General features: G+C 51.4%; 1 protein-coding gene across 1 annotated transcript; it reads left to right on the top strand.

Moving 5' to 3' along the window:
• The first annotated feature begins 9 nt into the window (after positions 1-9).
• On the top strand, positions 10-17,547 carry GPN1 (GPN-loop GTPase 1). Its single transcript, XM_080341894.1, has 14 exons — positions 10-401; positions 672-765; positions 3,088-3,127; positions 4,544-4,610; positions 5,280-5,317; positions 5,855-5,933; positions 6,036-6,130; positions 7,772-7,817; positions 8,400-8,546; positions 11,951-12,033; positions 15,019-15,058; positions 15,678-15,768; positions 16,220-16,327; positions 16,946-17,547. The coding sequence occupies exons 1-14, from the start codon at positions 315-317 to the stop codon at positions 17,032-17,034; spliced, it is 1,104 nt and encodes a 367-aa protein (XP_080198020.1). The 5' UTR covers positions 10-314; the 3' UTR covers positions 17,035-17,547.
• The last annotated feature ends 1,818 nt before the right edge of the window (positions 17,548-19,365 follow it).

Below are 19,365 nucleotides of genomic sequence, written 5' to 3'. Positions count from 1 at the left end.
GCGCGGGGGGGGAGCAGCTGCCGGCTGGCGCGGGGAGCCCGCGGGGAGCCCGCCGTGCGCACCGGGCCGCTACCGGACTGCTACCGGACCGCGCACCGGGCCGCTACCGGACCGCGCACCAGACAGCGCACCGGGCCGCTACCGGACTGCGCACCGGGCCGCGCACCGGGCCGCTACCGGACCGCGCACCGGGCCGCTACCGGGCCGGCGGCGGCGGCGGCAGCAGCAGCGCCACAGCCGGTCCCGCGCGGGGCTGTGGGGCCGCTCCTCCCGCCGTCACCCGCGCCCCGGAAGGACACGCGGGCGCTGGGAAGATGGCGGCGGCGGCGAGCGGCGCGGCGGCCCCGGTGTGCGTGCTGGTGCTTGGCATGGCTGGCTCCGGGAAAACCACCCTGGTGCAGGTGAGCGCGGCGGGGGCGCTGCCGGTGTCCCCGCTGCCGTGTCCCCGCGTCCCCGCTGCCGTGTCCCCGTGTCCCCGCTGCCGTGTCCCCGCTGCCGTGTCCCCGCGTCCTCGCTGCCGTGTCCCCGTGTCCCCGCGTCCCCGCTGCCGTGTCCCCGTGTCCCCGCTGCCGTGTCCCCGTGTCCCCGCTGCCGTGTCCCCGCGTCCCCGCTGCCGTGTCCCCGCTGCCGTGTCCCCGCGTCCCCGCTGACGTGTCCCCGTGTCCCCGCAGCGCCTGGCGGCCCAGCTGCACGCGCAGCGCTGCCCCCCGTACGTCATCAACCTGGACCCGGCCGTGCGCGAGCTGCCGTTCCCCGCCAACATCGGTGAGTGCGGCCGGGCCCGATCCCGCCGGGACACGGTGTGACACCGGGCACTGGGAACACAGTGTGTGACACCAGGCATTGGGAACACAGTGTGTGACACCGGGCATTGGGAACACAGTGTGTGACACCAGGCACTGAACACACGGTGTGACACCGGGCACTGGGAACACAGTGTGTGACACCGGGCACTGGGAACACATCGTGTGACACCGGGCACTGAACACACGGTGTGACACCGGGCACTGAACACACACGGTGTGACACCGGGCATTGGGAACACACGGTGTGACACCGGGCACTGAACACACGGTGTGACACCAGGCACTGAACACACCGTGTGACACCGGGCATTGGGAACACATCGTGTGACACCGGGCACTGAACACACACGGTGTGACACCGGGCATTGGGAACACACCGTGTGACACCGGGCACTGAACACACGGTGTAACACCGCGCATTGGGAACACATTGTGTGACACCGGGCATGGGGAACACTGTGACACCGGGCACTGAACTCACGGTGTGACACTGGGCACTTAACACACACGGTGTGACACCGGGCATTGGGAACACATTGTGTGACACCGGGCATGGGGAACACTGTGACACCGGGCACTGAACTCACGGTGTGACACTGGGCACTTAACACACACGGTGTGACACCGGGCACTTAACACACACGGTGTGACACCGGGCACTGAACACACGGTGTGACACCGGGCACTGGGAACACATTGTGTGACATCGGGCACTGAACACACTCCGGGTGACACTGGACGTTGAACACACACCGTGTGACACTGGACACTGAACACACTCCAGGTGACACCGGGCACTGAACACACTGCAGGTGACACCAGGCACTGAACACACTGTGTGACATTGTGCATTGAACACACGACTCGTGTGCCACCTGTGCATTGAACACATGGCCTGTGTGACACCCATACATTAAACATACGGCCCGTGTGACACCCGTGCATTGACCACACAGCTGTGTGACACCCGTGCATTGACCACACATCCCGTGTGACACCTGTGCATTGAACACATGGCCCGTGTGACACCCGAACATGAAACATAAGTCCCATGTGACACCCATACATTAAAGACATGGCCCGTGTGACACCCGTGCATTGACCACGTGGCCTGTGTGCCACCCGAACATGAAACGCACATCCTTCTGGAGTGCCCGTGTTCCGCGGCACCGGCAGAGGGGGCGGGTCTGTCACCCGTTGGGCTGATCGCTGATGTCCTTCCAGAGCTTCCCAGTCCCAGCACAGGAACGACTTTAAGCGTTTGTTGTTTGTTTTTAAATGTAACTCTTTTCTCCTACTGGTCTTTAACAGGTGAAGATTTAGGACCAAAGGCGTTTGTCCATTGGTTTTTTACTAGATCTGGTGCAATTTGATGTGTTTGGGTTCTTGTGTGTTTTTTTTCTTTGTCAGTGATGAACATATTGGCAGGTTCCCTGTGGTTCCCTGTACCCAGAGCAGTGGTGGCCATATCTGCTAGCAAATAACTTCCTTTAAACAACATGAACTTTAGAGAAAACACCTGAACAATGAAACAGACCTTATGTTATATAATCATAGAATCATTTTGGTTGAAAAAGACCTTTAAGGTCAAGTCCAGCCGTTAACCTCACTGCCAAGGCCACCACTGCCCCCTGTCCCTGAGAACCTCATGTCCGTCTGTCCAGCCCTCCAGGGCTGGTGACTCCAGCAGTGCCCTGGGCATCCTGTTCAATGCCCTTCCTTTGGGGAAGGAATTGTTCCCAGATCCAACCCCAACCTCCCCTGGGCCACCTGGGGCCGTTCCCTTGTCCTGCGTTCCGCCGTTCCGGGGGCTCACGGATCGTTAGGTTTGTGAGCGTCCTGCCTCTTAGACTTTCCCAGGTTTGTCATCCTGCCTCTGCAGGGGGTAAGACAGGCAGTGCGGGTGCCCAGATGGTTTTACTGGTGTCAGGCAAATAATCAGAGCATCTGCTCCAGTGCTGGATCTCTAATAACACAGTCAGATACTGTTACCTTGTTAACTGATGTTGATCAGCTGAGAACAACATTCAGCTGAAGAGATTGCCGCTAAAATCCTAAACTGGCGGTGTTTCATGTGAATTACATTGGGTTTCGTATATATCTTGAGCACTTGGCAAATGGGTCAGGTTTATTTATTTGGGAGATCTTTCCTGTTGGTGCTGGATCTATTACTGAGACAAAAGGAAGAAAAAAATAAGGGTGTTCAGCTATCAGCAAATTGATGAAGAGGCATATTTTAAATGTGTTGTCCTAAAACTATTTATACGTCTTCCTTTTCTAGATATCAGGGACACTGTGAATTACAAAGAAGTCATGAAACAGTATCCTTTTCTGTCTAAATACCGATCCGTGAAATCCCAGGTTGGTGGGAGCAGACTGTTGGTTCTGCAGGCCACATGAAGGCGGCAGGAGGTGCTGACGTTGCAGGAATGCAGAATGCTGCTTGAAGATTGGAAGGTTTCGACTGTGTATTTCTTGCATGTGGGGTTAGAAATGTATGTTCTACGGGTTCTGATACCCCTTAGGTCATTTTCTCCTGTGCTGAAAGTGGTTCTGCCTATTAGTATGTTCTTACAAGCCATAGACCCTCTGCCCACATTTTTTTCCTTGTTGTTCTTCTGAAGAGCTGGTGTCTTGCTTTGTGGAAGCCAGCAACCTTCTCCTCATGTTTTAACGAATCAGATTTAATTTGGTATAAAAAAATACGCAAATTCCTATTTGCCTGTAGTGGGTGGAGAAAACTGTCTCCACGTTGTTTGACTGTAGACAGAGCACTGTTGTGTTTCTGGATCTCAGGCGCTGGACCGCTGGCTCTCCCTGCACAGCAGCTGGTGACAATGGGGCAGTAACGTCACACTGAAATGGCTGCGCTTGGGAGCGGTGCGGACGCCCTTGGTCTTCTACCCAGTAGCTTGTGCAGACAGGGATCATGTACAGTGTTTGGATTTGACTTCTAAATTTAATGTTTTAGACAAGAATAGAGATGGTGGGAGACAGAATTACTGGTTTTGGCTGTTGGTTGATTTGGAGTCACCAGCAAGACATCCAAGTACAAGTTTCGGTTTGGCCCCTAGGTGCGTTCTTTGCTTTGCCGTGTCTGTCAGCCAGTGCTGGAGTTCAAGCACCTCATTAAATAGTCGTGAAGGAGGGTGTCTGGCCTCGTGCTTGGATGTTGAGAGCAGGGGCCCTGGGAGACAGTAGGTACTGATCAATCAGTGCTGGTTCTTATGTAGTTAAAATAAAAGGAACTTGATTAATATATAGATCTGTATATGTGAAAAAGTATTTTGAGTCTTTAAGGTGACGCTTGAATTATCTTGACAACATTAATTCCCATTATCATTTGAATTCTGCTGAAAAGTTCTTTTCATTATATTTTGAAGTATATATTCTTGAAATTCAGGGCATTCGGACCATTGTTAAATTCCGAGTTATTGGCTGTGTTGTAAATCTCTTTGGAAAGACAAAGATGGCTTTGATGTGTACACATACCTGTATTTTCTCTTTGTCCAGAACAGTTCTGCTCGAATACCGGCAAGGGGAAGCCACGGCCTGGCCCCGTTCCCTTGGTCCGTGACACGTGTTCGGGCAGGACAGACACCAGCGGTGTTTGTTACAGGCTGACTGTGTGTGGGGGTGTGTTGGTGTCCGTGCGCGTGGTACGTGTGCAGCTGTTACCAGGGTCGGAAAAGCCCTCCGGGTCTGCTCGTCGCCGCTTTCCTGAACAGAGCGTCCAGATACGGGCTGGGCCCCAACGGTGGGATAGTGACCTCTCTCAACCTCTTTGCCACACGGTTCGATCAGGTACGTGGTTGCTCTGTGACACCGCGCTACGAACGCCGCGCCGGGACAGCGAGGTGTGCGCGGGGTGCCAGCAGCGCCGCGTCGGGGCGGCCGCGCGTCTGGAGGTGCCGCTCTCCGCACAACCAGGGGTTCTGCGGAGCAGCCGAGCGCATTAACTTCCATTTGAGACATTTCAGTTTTCAGCTTTTTAAAAGTAAAATTTAGAAGCCACGTGCACAGAACATTCTTTAATCTTCGTACATAACTGTTGCGTTGCACTATGTCCACTATAAAATCTTTCGTTTGAATGATCTGGTTTTGAAGTAGGGAAAAGTGTTAAGTTTTCCCAGGCTTTGATGACTGGCTGCTCTCTGTAATCAAAACGCTAAATCAGCGCTGGGGCAAGAACTCAGGGAAGATATTGAGACGGTGCACAATCTCGTAGTAAAAAGGTGGGAACGCCTGTGTTTGTTACACCGTCTCTTCAGCCAGGTGCTAGAACACACAAAACCAGGGTTGTCGTTGCCCTGTGCAGCGTCAGAGCGTTCATCACCCTTCCTTAGTTGGACATCTTCACACGTAGAGGGGTCGAGACTTTGATCATCTTTTGATACATATTCTGTTATGAAATGATTATGAAGTTTCCTGTTGTGGGCCTGAACACAAAACGCACTCCTCCTTTTCCATCAGGTGATGAAGTTTATTGAAAAACGACAAAATGCATCCAAGTGAGTACATTCTACCTGCGTTTCTGAGATCAGTGGGGGCAGACCCTGTGGAGTCCTAAAAAGGCTCTCTGCATGTTTCCCAGTTGTTTCTCAGCCTCCGTATAAATCTTGCGTGGAAAAGGGCATAGAATTAGAAGAGATAAACCAGACTTCTGATATATCGAAGAAATGTCTGCTGATGCCAGTTCTGCTTTGCTTGTCTTCCATTAGACTGTCATTGTTCCTCACACAATGTTCCAATAGGCAACGATTAATTCTTCTTATGAACGATTTGCAGTACTAAGTGTCTGTCAGACTGATACCTTAGACTTCAACAGAACCTGAAGAAAGTAGGTGCATCTCGGTGACGGAATCCACGCAGGAAGTTTTCGGGCATGCCCACAGATCTTGTCCCTGTTTGGGAGAAACTTCTCTGATCTGTAACGGAATAATCATGTGATTTGCTGTTATGTGCTCGTGGTAATTAGTCTCTTCAGAACAGGACCTTGTGCTTAACTAATCTTCCCTCATTGTTTCTGAGGGGCTGCTTCTTAACAGGTATGTTATTATTGACACACCAGGGCAGATTGAGGTGTTCACCTGGTCAGCATCAGGAACCATCATAACTGAGGCCTTGGTGAGTGTTTTCTCCGTCACTTGGCAGTGAGGCTGCGGGAAAGAAGTGGCTGTTGAACAGCATGTACTGCCGATTAAAGTGCCTTTTACTCTTTGTTTCCAGGCTTCCTCCTTCCCGTCGGTTGTGGTTTATGTGATGGACACCTCTCGCAGTACCAGCCCTATCACCTTTATGTCCAACATGCTGTATGCCTGCAGGTGGGAGGAGCTGGAGACACAGTCCATCTGCTTGGATTGCCCTGTCTCTGATGCTTATTTTGGAGGGGAATCAGGGAATGGTTTGGGTTGGAAGGGACCTTTGAAGACCATCCAATCCAACCCTTTCCGTGGGCAGGGACATGTTCAGTAGATTGGGGTGCTCAGAACCCCATCCAGGCCCCATCCAGCCTGGCCTGGGGTGTCTCAGGGATGGTTCAGCCACCACCTCTCTGGGAACCTGGGCCAGGCTCTCACCACCCTCAGCACAAACAATTTCTGCATCATGTCCAGCCTGAATCTCCCTCCTTTAGTTTAAAACCATCACCCCTTGTCCTATCACAACAGGCCCTGCTCAAAAATCTGTCCCCATCTTTCTTATCGGGCACTTTTAAGCACTGAAAGGCCGCACTCAGGTGTCCCCGGAGCTTCTCTCCTCCAGCTGAACACCCCAGCTCTCTCACCTGTCCCAGCAGAGCTGTTCCAGCCTCGGGTCATTGCTGGGGCTGCTCTGGCCCCTCTCCAGCAGCTCCATGTGTGTCTGTGCTGAGGACCCAGAGCTGGACCAGCACTGCAGGGGGTCTCACAGAGCGGGGCAGAGGGGCAGGATCCCCCAAACCTGCTGCTCCCGGGGCTGGTTCTGGGTGGGTGGGTTCTGGGCTGTGAATTCACATGGATGCCTCATATCCATGGAATCTGCTGGTTTGTTATTCTCTGTCTTAGTGCTTTTCCTGTTGGATAAGCAAAATAATTTCAGTGCCAATAGATGTTTTAAAGTCATTGGGTCAAACTCCCAGTGAAGACATCACACAGTCCTGAGGCTCCGGTGTGATGAAGGCTGGTTACATCAGATCTAACGCGCTGCCTGTTGCTTATAAAATCATTTATCTGAGCAGTATCAAGATAGCGTTGTTTAAGCTCCTGCTTATAAACACATAATATTTTATTCTGGTGGGTTGTTTTGTTGTTTCGTTTTTTTAATATTATTGATACTTTCCATGATTCTTCAAGATTTGTTTGGAGCTCAGCATAGCATGGAGTTATTTGTCTGTGTCTTCTTCCTCATGCATGGATTTATCTGTTTGGTTTCATGTTAACCAGGGACTAAATACTTATGTAAAGATAACATATCTAGAGCTGTCATAATTCACGGTAAATGTTGGTCGGTTTTCAACTGGTTTCAACTGATTTCAAAAACCTGTCAGTCCTGGTCAAAGGCAAAAGCTTTATCACTGTAATAGGCAGTTCTGCTTTATAGATGTTCTGAGTTATTCGAATTCATTACCCAGTTCACAAAAAATATCTCAGAACCTAAGGTTTGAGTTAAAATAATTATAAAATGCAAAAAGAGTTAAAACTGGGATCTGAGAGTCCTAGAAAACAGTTATCAAAATCAACTGGCTGTCTAGAAAGGTGTTTTATATCTTGCAGATGTGCTCTTGCATCTGGGGGTGTATTTTGTTCAAGCTAGATCTGGGTGAAAATCACATTCTAACTGATGCGGAGGAAAATCATCCCTTGAAGTCAAATATATTCAGTTTTGCATAAGTCTTGTCTGCCTTATGCTTAACTTGTTTTCTACTCTAGTGAGATTGAAATTGATGTGTAATTTTTGGTGTGTTTTGTTTGTTCTCCTCCCCTCAGTATCCTGTACAAGACAAAGCTGCCTTTCATTGTTGCCATGAACAAGGTGAGCGGAAGCGCGGTGTCTGCGTCCTGGCGGAGTGCTGCTCTGTTCAGTTTGCTTTGCTGTAGTGTCTTTGTCCTACTACAAACGCAGATTTTCTAGGAGAGAGGGACGGGAGGGAGCTGCAGGCTGAAACTGGACCTGAAACGGGTCTTCAGTCTCATACAAATGCACAAGGAGAGTCGGGTGGGCAGTTACACCCAAACTGTCCAGTTACAGGTAACACTGACAACCTGAAAAATAGTTTGCACCATAACCCTCGGCTGTAGGGAAATGTAACGTTGTAACGAAAGGGTGAGTTCACCACCGAATCTGCTCTTGCAGTGCCCTGTAATCAGTCCTCATTAATTACTTCTGCTCGGCGGCGCGCTGAGCGGGAATCGTGGGACGCCTGCCTGTTGTGAGGAGGAAGTCCCACGTATTGCGGCAGCACAAACTGCACAAAAGGTTAAGCTCAGTCCAGGGCTGAATATTTTCAATCCACATTTTGAAACTAAGTTTAAAATGGAAATTTTTTCTTTGTCCACTGAACAGCCTGTCTAAGCATTAGTTCTTACTTCTAAAAAGTGTCTCTTATCCTTCCAGACCGACATAATTGACCACAGTTTTGCAGTAGAATGGATGCAGGACTTTGAGACTTTTCAGGATGCCCTGAATCAAGAGACGTCTTACGTCAGCAACCTGACTCGTTCTATGAGTTTAGTGTTGGATGAGTTTTACAGTTCACTGAAGGTAAGGATCTTCTTTTTTTCTTACCTCTCATAACATTCTGGAGCAGAGAAAGCTGGAGGACAATGTCATGATTTGTATAAATACTTGATGGTGGGAATCACTGGAGAGGGTCCAGAGGTGGCGATGAAGATGCTGAGGGCTCTGGAGCATCTTTGTGCTGAGGAGACTGAGAGAGCTGGGGCTGCTGAGTGGAGAAGAGAAGCTGAGAGGGATGTGATCAATGGATCAATAGCTCAGGGTGGGTGTCAGGATGGACCAGACTCTGTTCAGTGGTGCCCAGCGCCAGGGTGAGGGGCGACGGGCACAGACTGAAACACAGGAGGCTCCATGTGAACATGGGCAGAAACTTGTTTGCTGGGAGGTGCCAGAGCCTGGCCCAGGCTGCCCAGAGCGGGTGTGGAGTCTCCTGCTCTGAGACATTCAAACCCCCTGGACACACCTGCGTGATCTGCTCTGTGACCCGGCGTGATCTGCTCAGTGACCCTGCGTGATCTGCTCTGGTGACCATTTGTGATCTGCTCAGTGACCCTGTATGATCTGCTCGGTGACCATTTGTGATCTGCTCGGTGACCCTGCGTGATCTGCTCTGGTGACCATTTGTGATCTGCTCAGTTACCCCACGTAATCTGCTCTGGTGACCATTTGTGATCTGCTCGGTGACCCTGCGTGATCTGCTCTGGTGACCATTTGTGATCTGCTCGGTGACCCTGCGTGATCTGCTCTGGTGACCATTTGTGATCCGCTCAGTGACCCTGCGTGACCTGCTTTGGTGACCATTTGTGATCTGCTCTGTGACCCTGTGTGATCCACTCTGGTGACCATTTGTGATCTGCTCAGTGACCCCGCGTGATCTGCTCTGGTGACCATTTGTGATCTGCTCAGTGACCCTGCGTGATCTGCTCTGGTGACCATTTGTGATCTGCTCGGTGACCATTTGTGATCTGCTCAGTGACCATTTGTGATCTGCTCGGTGACCCTGCGTGATCTGCTCTGGTGACCATTTGTGATCTGCTCAGTGACCCTGCGTGACCTGCTTTGGTGACCATTTGTGATCTGCTCTGTGACCCTGTGTGATCCACTCTGGTGACCATTTGTGATCTGCTCAGTGACCCCGCGTGATCTGCTCTGGTGACCATTTGTGATCTGCTCAGTGACCCTGCGTGATCTGCTCTGGTGACCATTTGTGATCTGCTCGGTGACCATTTGTGATCTGTTCAGTGACCCTGCGTGATCTGCTCTGGTGACCCTGCGTGATCTGCTCGGTGACCCCGCGTGAGCAGGTGGGGCTGGGGACCTGCAGAGCTGCAGCCCGGCCAGGCTGGGACTGCGCGCTGAGGAAGACAGAGACACACACGCTCTTTTCGATGGTGCCCGGTGAGAGGACAAAGGCAATAGACACAAAGTGACATACACGAAACGGGGGCTAAACAGAAGAGGGAAAAAGAATTACTGTGATTTTACTGATTGAGCACTGGAACAGATGGTCCAGAGAAACTGTGAAGTTTCCATCCTTGGAGATGCTCGAAACGCGCTCCAACGACATGAATTACCTGTTCTAGTTAGTCCTGCTTTTTGAGCAGGAGAAGTTGGGCTACATGATCTGCAGAGGCATCTTCCAGCCTCAGCCATCCCGTCTTCTGTGAAAGGGCTTTGTGCTGCCCCTTTGAACTGGAATCTGTTGGTGGGCCCTGCATTGGGTGAGAATTTGCAGCTTTGAACACAAAGTAACTTTTGTGGCAGCCTGAATCATATCAAACCGAATTTGACTCGTCAGGGGCAGAAAGCTAAGATGGGCTGGTAAGAGGTAACGGGCAGTGTTGCGGTGTTTCCCATCCGAGACAATTCCCCTGGTTCTGAAAATGTCAAGTATAGCTGGACAGTTCACTCTGTAGGAAGAAGGGAAAGAACCTGAAAAGCAAACAAACAAAACGCTGTGTATTTGCTGGCACAGGAAAAGTGGGGATTTCACTTACCGGGTTTGAGAGGACAATCCATTCCGTTTCTCTGAGAACACCGTACGCTGGAGGGTGCTCGTGATCCCGTAGTCTGTGCTAAAAAGGGTTCGCTGAGTGTGTTTTTCATGAGATTTTACTTAAGAAAAAGCAAACCAATGGCTTTATGGATATTACAAGAAAGGCAATGAAAATGACTAAGTGATTCCATTCATACAGATAATGATAATTTAGCCAAAACAACAATACTACAAGTGCCCTGAATGGAACAATATACAGTATTTCAAAGCTGACTGTAGTGGTGCCTGGTCCTTATTTGCTGATCAGCTGTTAGAATAGCAGAGTGCAGAGGACTATAGAGGAGAAGGCAGCTTGTGCTGGAGTGCAATGAAGTGTACATATTAACATATATATGCACAGTGCCTAGACCAAAGCTTAACGTCCTTTGGAATGCGTGACTGTGTGCTGCGCTACTGATGAAATGCGAGGCTGTGCTGGAAAAGCCTGACGTCCAAAGGCGAGGAGTTAAGACTGTCCCGCTTATGACAAAGAGGGAGAATTTTCATTAAGGGATGTAAGATTCTTAAGGGTCACCAAGTACTGGCTAGTAGTAGCCTTCGTTAGAGGTATTTTTTGATAATTGGTCTAATAAAAGCAGAAGAGGTGGCCAGAAGGGTAATGACAGGTATGTGTTCGGGACGTATTGCACAGTAACCGATGGAATCCTGCACCTCTTGCTGTGCTGGGGCTGGATTTGGGTGCCCTTTGAGACGAGGTTCAGCAAAGCTCGGCACTGCCAAGGCTGCAGATCAGTTCTTGTGTTCTGCTGTGCTCTGGTTCTAGTGCGCGGATATTGCAGCGGTCTTACCGACCGCTTGCGGCACCGGGGGCAGAACGGGAGCTTGGGTTACTAACAGCCAAGTAAACAGAGAAGGACTTGATCTTCCTTTGAATCGCCCCATCTCGTTCATTATGTTTAGACATTGTCTTAACTCTGCTCTTTGTGGGATATTGAGATTGGGGGTACCAGGACGGTGCAGTGAGGTGTTCTGTTTGTCTGTCTGTTTATAACTGGAGTTCCTCCCTCATGGTGACATTTGTAAAGCAGACAGGAAAACCAGGCTCTGCAGAAAGGAAAGAAAACCAAACCAAATCAAACAGAAACCCGGACTAACAAACCCAAACCAAACAAACCAGAGGCAGCGACATTAACAGTGTGCGGGGAAAGAGGTTGACAGCAGGAGTGACAGAAGCAGGAGTGTTACTGCACACCCCTACACACTGTGATGGTTAAATGGGTGTCATTAGATCCCCCTGGTGTTTTCAGTTTAGTTTTTGGTTTGTTTTATTTTTTTTAAAGATATCGCTTAGTCTTTCCAGCTCTTACTATCCGTCAGTTACCTAAAGCTTGGCTCAGTTGCTCTTCAGTGCTGGTGTGGTTTTCTTTCATAGGTGGTTGGTGTTTCTGCTGTGCTTGGCACGGGACTGGATGACTTCTTTGTTCAGCTTTCTAAGGCTGCAGATGAGTACGAGAGGTAAGGCCGTGACCGTCAGCCCCTGAAGTTGCTCATTCACTCCTTCCATCTGAAGGACTGTCCAGGGTGTTGATAACTTCAGTGCAGGAGGCACCACAACAGGCAGCACAGGGAGAGTTCGGTGGTGATGTTTGTGCTAACTGTTCAGTGAAGGGGTAAAAGCCGTCTGTGCCAGCCAGGCCGTGACTCCGTACAGTGACCGAGGGTGAGCTGTGCGGGAAGCTCGCTGATCCGCTGGCAGACCGAACAGACGGGCGACTGGAAATCCAGTAATCCTCTGAGAGTTTGCCCCTTGCTGGATTCCTCCCCGTGCGATACTGCCAGGGTGCTCTGTAACACTAGAGTAACACAGTCACTTGGGTTACTTGGAAATACCTAAACCAGACCACAGACTGTTGGGGGAAAATACATCATGCTGGACTGGACAGCCGCAGAGAGGGCGCCCTGGCTTCATGCTCCCAGGTCTAGCTAGTCTGGCCTAGTCTTGCCCCGGGTTTGTGTGCTGCCTGCTCTGCTAACATACAAACAGACCCATTTTTTCCCTTATCCCTCTGTTTTCCTGACTTGTTCCTCCACAAATCTCTAAGTCCCTCCCTTTTCCCACCTTTGGTTCCTCCCCTAGACATCCCACAATAAGTCCTGTGCTGTCCCCAAGTGCTCTTTCCCTGTCCCCGGGCAGACCCTGTTCACCAGGTGGCGCCGGGAGCTCTGCTGGGTCACGGTGATGGTGTCGCACCAAGAGCCCGGGCTGGTGGTTCTGGGACAGCCCCGGGAGCCGGGACGGGGGTCGTTCCTCCGAGTCCTCCAACTGGGTTCCTGCCAGCCCCTGTGCCCCCATGTCCCTCTGGGCTCGCTGAGGTGGCTCTGCCCCGGTTTGGTGGCTCTGCCCCGGTTTGGTGGTTCTGCCCTGGTTTGGTGGTTCTGCCCTGGTTTGGTGGCTCTGCCCCGGTTTGATGGCTCTGCCCCGGTTTGGTGGCTCTGCCCCGGTTTGGTGGCTCTGCCCTGGTTTGGTGGCTCTGCTCTGGTTTGATGTCTCTCCTGTGATGGCTGGGAGTATTTGGGCAGGGTGTCATTTGTGCTGTCCCAGCTCCCTCCCATTGTCTCTGTGCTCTTTGGAGGGGCTGAGGAGTTTCACCACGTAACCAACAGCAGCTCTGGGATCCACGGCCTGTGTACCAAGCCCTCGTGAGCGGTTTCACATCAGCCGCTTGCGTGCAGCCCCGACAGGCGGCCGTGTCCTGGGGGAGGTGACTGTCCCTTCCTGCTCCGCTTCCGTGGGGCCGCCTGGCTCTGTGTGTCCAGCCCTGCCCGCGGCAGAGGACAGAGCCGTTAGAGCCGGGCCAGGGGCCGCCGGCAGCCGGGGCTGGAGCGCCCAGCCCGCAGGAGGAAGAGCTCCACAGCCCTCACTGTGGCCTTTCAGCACGCGGAGGGGATGTAAGAGAGACAGCGAGACGTTTTACCCAGGTGTGTGGTGGTGGGACACAGGCCAGCAGTTTTCAACCGCAAAAGGGTACATTTAGATTGGACGTAAGACATTTTGTACAGTGAGGGTGGGGAGACACTGGAGCAGGTTGCCCAGACAAGTTGTGGACTCCCCATCACTGTAGGTGTTCAAGGTCAAGTTGGATGGCGCTTTGAGCAACCTGATCTAGTGAAGATGTCCCTGCCCGTGGCAAGGCAGGTTAGACCAGATGGTATCTGAAGGTCCCTTCCAACCCAAACTGCCCGTGATTCTATAGGGCATGCACGTCTACTTCATCCTTCCTTCATTAAAGAAATATCCGAGGTCCCATAGTGGTGCTTTGGTTGGGGAGCCTGGGAGCTCCTTTCTGTCCGAGATCCTGTGAGCTCTCGGGAGGCGCGAGCAGCGGCAGAGGAGGTTGTACCTGTGGTCAGAGGAGGTTGTGCCTGTGGTCAGAGGAGGTTGTGCCTGTGGTCAGAGAAGGTCACGCCTGTGGTCAGAGGAGGTTGTACCTGTGGTCAGAGGAGGTTGTGCCTGTGGTCAGAGGAGGTTGTACCTGTGGTCAGAGGAGGTTGTACCTGTGGTCAGAGGAGGTTGTACCTGTGGTCAGAGGAGGTTGTACCTGTGGTCAGAGGAGGTTGTGCCTGTGGTCAGAGGAGGTCATACCTGTGGTCAGAGGAGGTTGCGCCTGTGGTCAGAGGAGGTTGTACCTGTGGTCAGAGGAGGTTGCGCCTGTGGTCAGAGGAGGTTGTACCTGTGGTCAGAGGAGGTTGTGCCTGTGGTCAGAGGAGGTCATACCTGTGGTCAGAGGAGGTTGCGCCTGTGATCAGAGGAGGTTGTACCTGTGGTCAGAGGAGGTCATACCTGTGGTCAGAGGAGGTTGTGCCTGTGGTCAGAGGAGGTTGTACCTGTGGTCAGAGGAGGTTGCGCCTGTGGTCAGAGGAGGTTGTACCTGTGGTCAGAGGAGGTTGTGCCTGTGGTCAGAGAAGGTCACGCCTGTGGTCAGAGGAGGTTGTACCTGTGGTCAGAGGAGGTTGTGCCTGTGGTCAGAGAAGGTCACGCCTGTGGTCAGAGGAGGTTGTACCTGTGGTCAGAGGAGGTTGCGCCTGTGGTCAGAGGAGGTTGTACCTGTGGTCAGAGGAGGTTGTGCCTGTGGTCAGAGGAGGTCGTACCTGTGGTCAGAGGAGGTTGTACCTGTGGTCAGAGGAGGTCGTGCCTGTGGTCAGAGGAGGTGACAGATGGGCTGACGGGCCTGGCCACCTCAGCCAGGCTGCTTTGATTTCTTACCCAACAAGATGGTGTGAGAAAGGTTCCCTATTTTAATGTAGCATGTTCACTTATTTTTCATCCAAATCTGTATAAAAAAGTACTGTTAGCCTTTCTGAAATGTCTCTCAAACATGACAGCCTAGAGAAAACTTGGGGGAGGGCGGGTGTGCAGAAACAAGCCCCCAGATGATCCATACTTAATATAAACTGTGTATTAATTCAGACTGGGTGTGCTGTCTGTATTTATCTTTTCAGAGAGTACCGTCCAGAATACGAACGCCTGAGAAAAACACTGGTAAGTACTTCAGTATACCTGGGCAGTGTGTCTTGGGGTCACTTTGATGCACAAAATCGCTTCTATGTTGAGAGGGTCTAACATTTCATTTACTGATCTCATTCCGTGTGGAAAAACTCCTGTCCTGAAGCTCACTGTGTGTCGCTTTTTCCTGGAAAGCTGTTTTGTAAAGCAGATGTTGCTCAGTGTTCTAGTGCTAATAATTTATTTGGGCAAATGGTGAGAAAATGATGGGGAAAGCTTTTTGTATCTTCCATTCTGAAGGACAGAAACTTTTTCAAAAATAACTTTTGCAAGTGATTTGCTGAGAATATCCCTGTACCTGCCCGCACCGGTTAAGGGACTTAGACAATTAATGACTAGGACCGAATTACTGTACCAGAGTCAGTTGCTCTGCTCACTTTGAGCTCTGGCTGCCCAAGGGCAGTCTCTGCAAGCTCAGCTTTGCTGAGCGTGGCTTCCTGATGCTCCTGGGCATGTCTGGGCGTCCATCATGCGCGTAACCTCAGTTGTAACGTCAGACCTTGTTGACTTGGCTCTGCTGGGGGACAGAACTGGTGAGGTTACTCTTCGCTTGCGTTCACATGTGCTCAGGACCCACATGTAACTGTACCTGCAGGAGGAGGCTCAAAACAAACAGAAGAGGGAGCAGCTGGAGCACCTGTGGAAGGACATGGGCAGCGTGTGTGTGCAGGGGAGCACACTTGCAGGTACCTTACTGAGCAGATCAGGTTGTGCAGAAGTTGTTTGAAGAGTCCGCCTGGGGAAGTCACATAGTGCTTTCCTGTCTTCACAGCAAAGGCGTGAAAGCAGCTCCGTGTCGGTTCCCGCGGGCCGGGCCGGACGCGGCTCCTCTGTGCCAGGCACAGGGGGGACGAGCCGTGCTGTGTGCACAGAGCCGTGGACAGACTAGGAGTGACGAAACCTCTAGGAAAGGTGGAACAGTCAGAACAGGGGAAAGCTCTGCTGCTGGTTGAACTGTCGTCTTGTATGAGGCTGAGTACGGCTGATGCAGACCGTCCTGTATCTTTGGGCTCCAGAGCAGCTTTCAGTCCCTTAGGTTCTAATTGCTGTGTCGATGTGCAAATAGGAATTGTGAGGGCATGAGCCACCTTCTTGTTAACTGCTGGTTTGTGCATAACCGTTTCTGCTCCCTTCAAGGGTCTGATGATGCTTCTGCAATGGGACCCTCTGAGCTGATCCTGACACGAGGAACTCTTGATGAAGAAGAGGAGAGGGAGAGTGATACTGATGACATTGACCATGAAGGTAGGGGAATGAGGGACCTGATCTGGTCTAAAAGCTGCCTGACTACTCAGGAAATACGCTCTGTAGTTCATTAACTGAATTGACTGTAACGAACACCTAGAAGATCAGCAAACTTCCAGTCACCTCAGTAGAGGTGTCAGAATCTATAGCAGAAGTGCAGCTGCAACGCTTAGTCCAGCGATATCACTCTCTAACCTTTGTGAAAACTCAACTGTAAATTTTCTGTTCCAGTAGTTATTTTTAATAGGTGTATGACATGCATAAACCAGACAACTCGTTACGCTTGGAGCGTGCAGGGACCCCCGAGCCTGATCAATGCACAATATGTTTCGTAATGTTTTGGCTGGTGGTTTCTGCCCCGGCTCTCCTCCCTTTCCCGTGGCTCCAGTCCTGGAGCAATCTTCTAAGTTCTTACAGTGTGTGACTTTTATATATCTCGCAGACTTAATCTTTGTTCTTTCCCTGTTGCGTTGATTTTTAGGTTCAGTTATTTCTTTTGCCTTGTAGTGAAGATGAAATAGACTCTGTTGCTCTGACTAGCCTGACTCTAGCTGTCCTCAGTAACACAAGCAGAACAAGTGCTGAAATAGTGCTGAACTGTTGCTTTTTTCCTACCAGTTACCGAGGAGAGTCATGAAGAACCAGCCTTCAAGAACTTCATGCTGGAGACACGGATGAAATACCAGAGAAGCAGCAATCCAAATTAATGAGATACTCAGAAATAGGGGGTTTGGAGTCCCTTGTAATGGAGTTAAAAGTAATGGAGCAGCATAAAGCAACTCGCCTGGCACCATGTATGAAGTCTTCTACCTGTGAACAGCTGCTCCTCTGATATATTTATATCTTGCTGCAGTAGCTGTCGGTGATGTGAGTTGCAGGTCTTTTATGCAGCTGGCTGCTCCACCGGCCATCTGCCGCTGGCTTCCTGCAGCTCCCGGAGCCCAGCGGCGCTTCGTTCTGCTCCAGGTTCTTTGGACGTGCCTGTTGGGAGCTGAGATCCTGAGCTCCGACAGCAGCAGCATCTCCAGTACTGACCGATCTCCACAGTGCGCTGGTTCCCCTGTGCAGACGGGACACAGTGACATCTGTGCTATGTGAAGCTCCCTCTATCTGGTGTTTGTCTTGGTTGTAATTAAATATATTTTATGTACTAACAAATGTGTGATGGTTAGTAGCAGGAAATTGAATGTTCTAATGCGAAACCTTTTTCTGTGCTTACAGCTCACCCATATGGATGCGCAGCAAATGCATCCTAATAACATTACATATACACAATACAGGTGCCTCCTAGGAGAATTCTGAGTGAAGAGAGTTCCCAGGAGATTAAGTAATAAAAAGAACATGGCTTGATTCAGCTGAGAAGGGAAGTGTGCATGGCTGTGTCCTGTATCTGTAGGTAACGTAAACCAAAGCTGTTTCTGTGGATGGGTGCTCACCATAACCCACCCCAGCACTGACCCATGTCCTGAGAGCCTCATGTCCGTCTGTCCAGCCCTCCAGGGCTGGTGACTCCAGCACTGCCCTGGGCAGCCTGTTCCAATGCCCCACAGCCCTTTGGGGAAGAAATTGTTCCCACATCCAACCTCAACCTCCCCTGGACAACTTGAGGCCGTTTCCTCTGCTCCTGGCGCTTGTTCCTTGGAAGAAGGGACCAACACCTTCCATACTCCAACCTCCTTTCAGGTAGATAATGCAGACAGGGACTTGGAGGTTGGCTGATACTTATTTTCCTGGTAGGCAGCACGGGCACAGATGTTCACTTGCTTTTTACCATCCTGAACTCAGAATCTTTGTTTTCTTTCCCCCTAGACAGTGAGGTGACCCCCCTGGAGATCTCGGTGGGAATCTGGCAGCAGACTCCACCCGCACAGCTTCTGTAGCTTTGTGGAAAAACAGTTTCTGTGGATTTCACGGGTACAGCTGGCAGGGAAGGGGAACGGACAAGCAGCGTTACCTGCCAGCTCTGGTGTGGTCACTGCTTTATTCACGTAGAGCCTTCCAAGAGTATGAGTTTCAAATTTAGATAAACTAGACTGATCCTAGAAAGAAGTATAATGAGAAACAAAGCTGAAACAGTCTCCATAGGTACCAGTAAGGTTAACTGGAGAATCATACTATGGTTTGTGTTGAAGGACCTTCCCAGCCCCCCAGTCCCCTGCCATGACAGGGACATCTGCACCAGCTCAGGCTGCTCAGACCCCGTCCAGCCTGGCCTGGGGTGTCTCAGGGATGGTTCAGCCACCACCTCTCTGGCCAACCTGGGCCAGGCTCTCACCACCCTCAGCACAAACTATTTCTGCATCACGTCCGGCCTGAATCTCCCTCCTTTAGTTTAAACCATCACCCCTTGTCCTGTCACAACAGACCCTGCTCAAAAGTCTGTCCCCATCTTTCTTCTCGGCCCCTTTTCAGTCCGGAAAGGCCGCACTCAGGTGTCCCCGGAGCTTCTCTCCTCCAGCTGAACCCCCCAGCTCTCTCACCTGTCCCAGCAGAGCTGTTCCAGCCTCAGGTCATTCCCGGAGCTGCTCCGGCCCCTCTCCAGCAGCTCCATGAGTGTCCTGCTAAATGCTCTCTACCCCAGGTTTCCCACAGCAAAGTCTCAGGTGTCTGTGCTTAACAAAGTGATTTAATCAAAAGATAAAATGGCACAGTACAGCAAAGCCACGGTCCGGACTGGGTGCCTCTCAAGGGGAGAGACCCCAACACAAAAGAGGTTTGGGCTTTCAGCCCTCGCGGTCTCTGCACCCGCTCTCCGCGTGTCCTTTACGTGTCCTCCACGTGCTGTTTGGTCCAGTGGTAATTCTGGGCCTGGGGTCCTTTGTTTCTTATGGGATTCTGTTTCTCCACCCTCCAGGCAGCTCTTTGATGTGTCCCTTGGATGGTTTGCAGCCTCTGCTGGCAGTTTCCTCTCTGGCTCCTGGTCTGGTCTGGTCGCCCGTCACCAAACACCCAGGTCACGAAGGTTCTCGAGGTGGCCTGAGCTCCAGCGAGCCCGGCCGCGCACCTGAGTTTGGCTGCTCTGCTGAAAGAGGCTGTGC

The sequence above is a fragment of the Nesoenas mayeri genome (genome assembly GCF_963082525.1).
Source record: "Nesoenas mayeri genome assembly, chromosome: 3".
NCBI classification, from domain to species: domain Eukaryota; kingdom Metazoa; phylum Chordata; class Aves; order Columbiformes; family Columbidae; genus Nesoenas; species Nesoenas mayeri.
The sequence above is the reverse complement of the archived record's forward strand: the minus strand, read 5'-3'. Positions and strand labels throughout refer to the sequence as shown.

Coding starts and splice junctions, on each gene's coding strand:
- GPN1 (XM_080341894.1), top strand. CDS start 315: ATGGCGGCGGCGGCGAGCGGCGCGGCGGCCCCGGTGTGCGTGCTGGTG. Junction 5,318..5,854: donor AAACGACAAAATGCATCCAA/GTGAGTACATTC, acceptor GCTTCTTAACAG/GTATGTTATTATTGACACAC. Junction 12,034..15,018: donor GCTGCAGATGAGTACGAGAG/GTAAGGCCGTGA, acceptor TTATCTTTTCAG/AGAGTACCGTCCAGAATACG.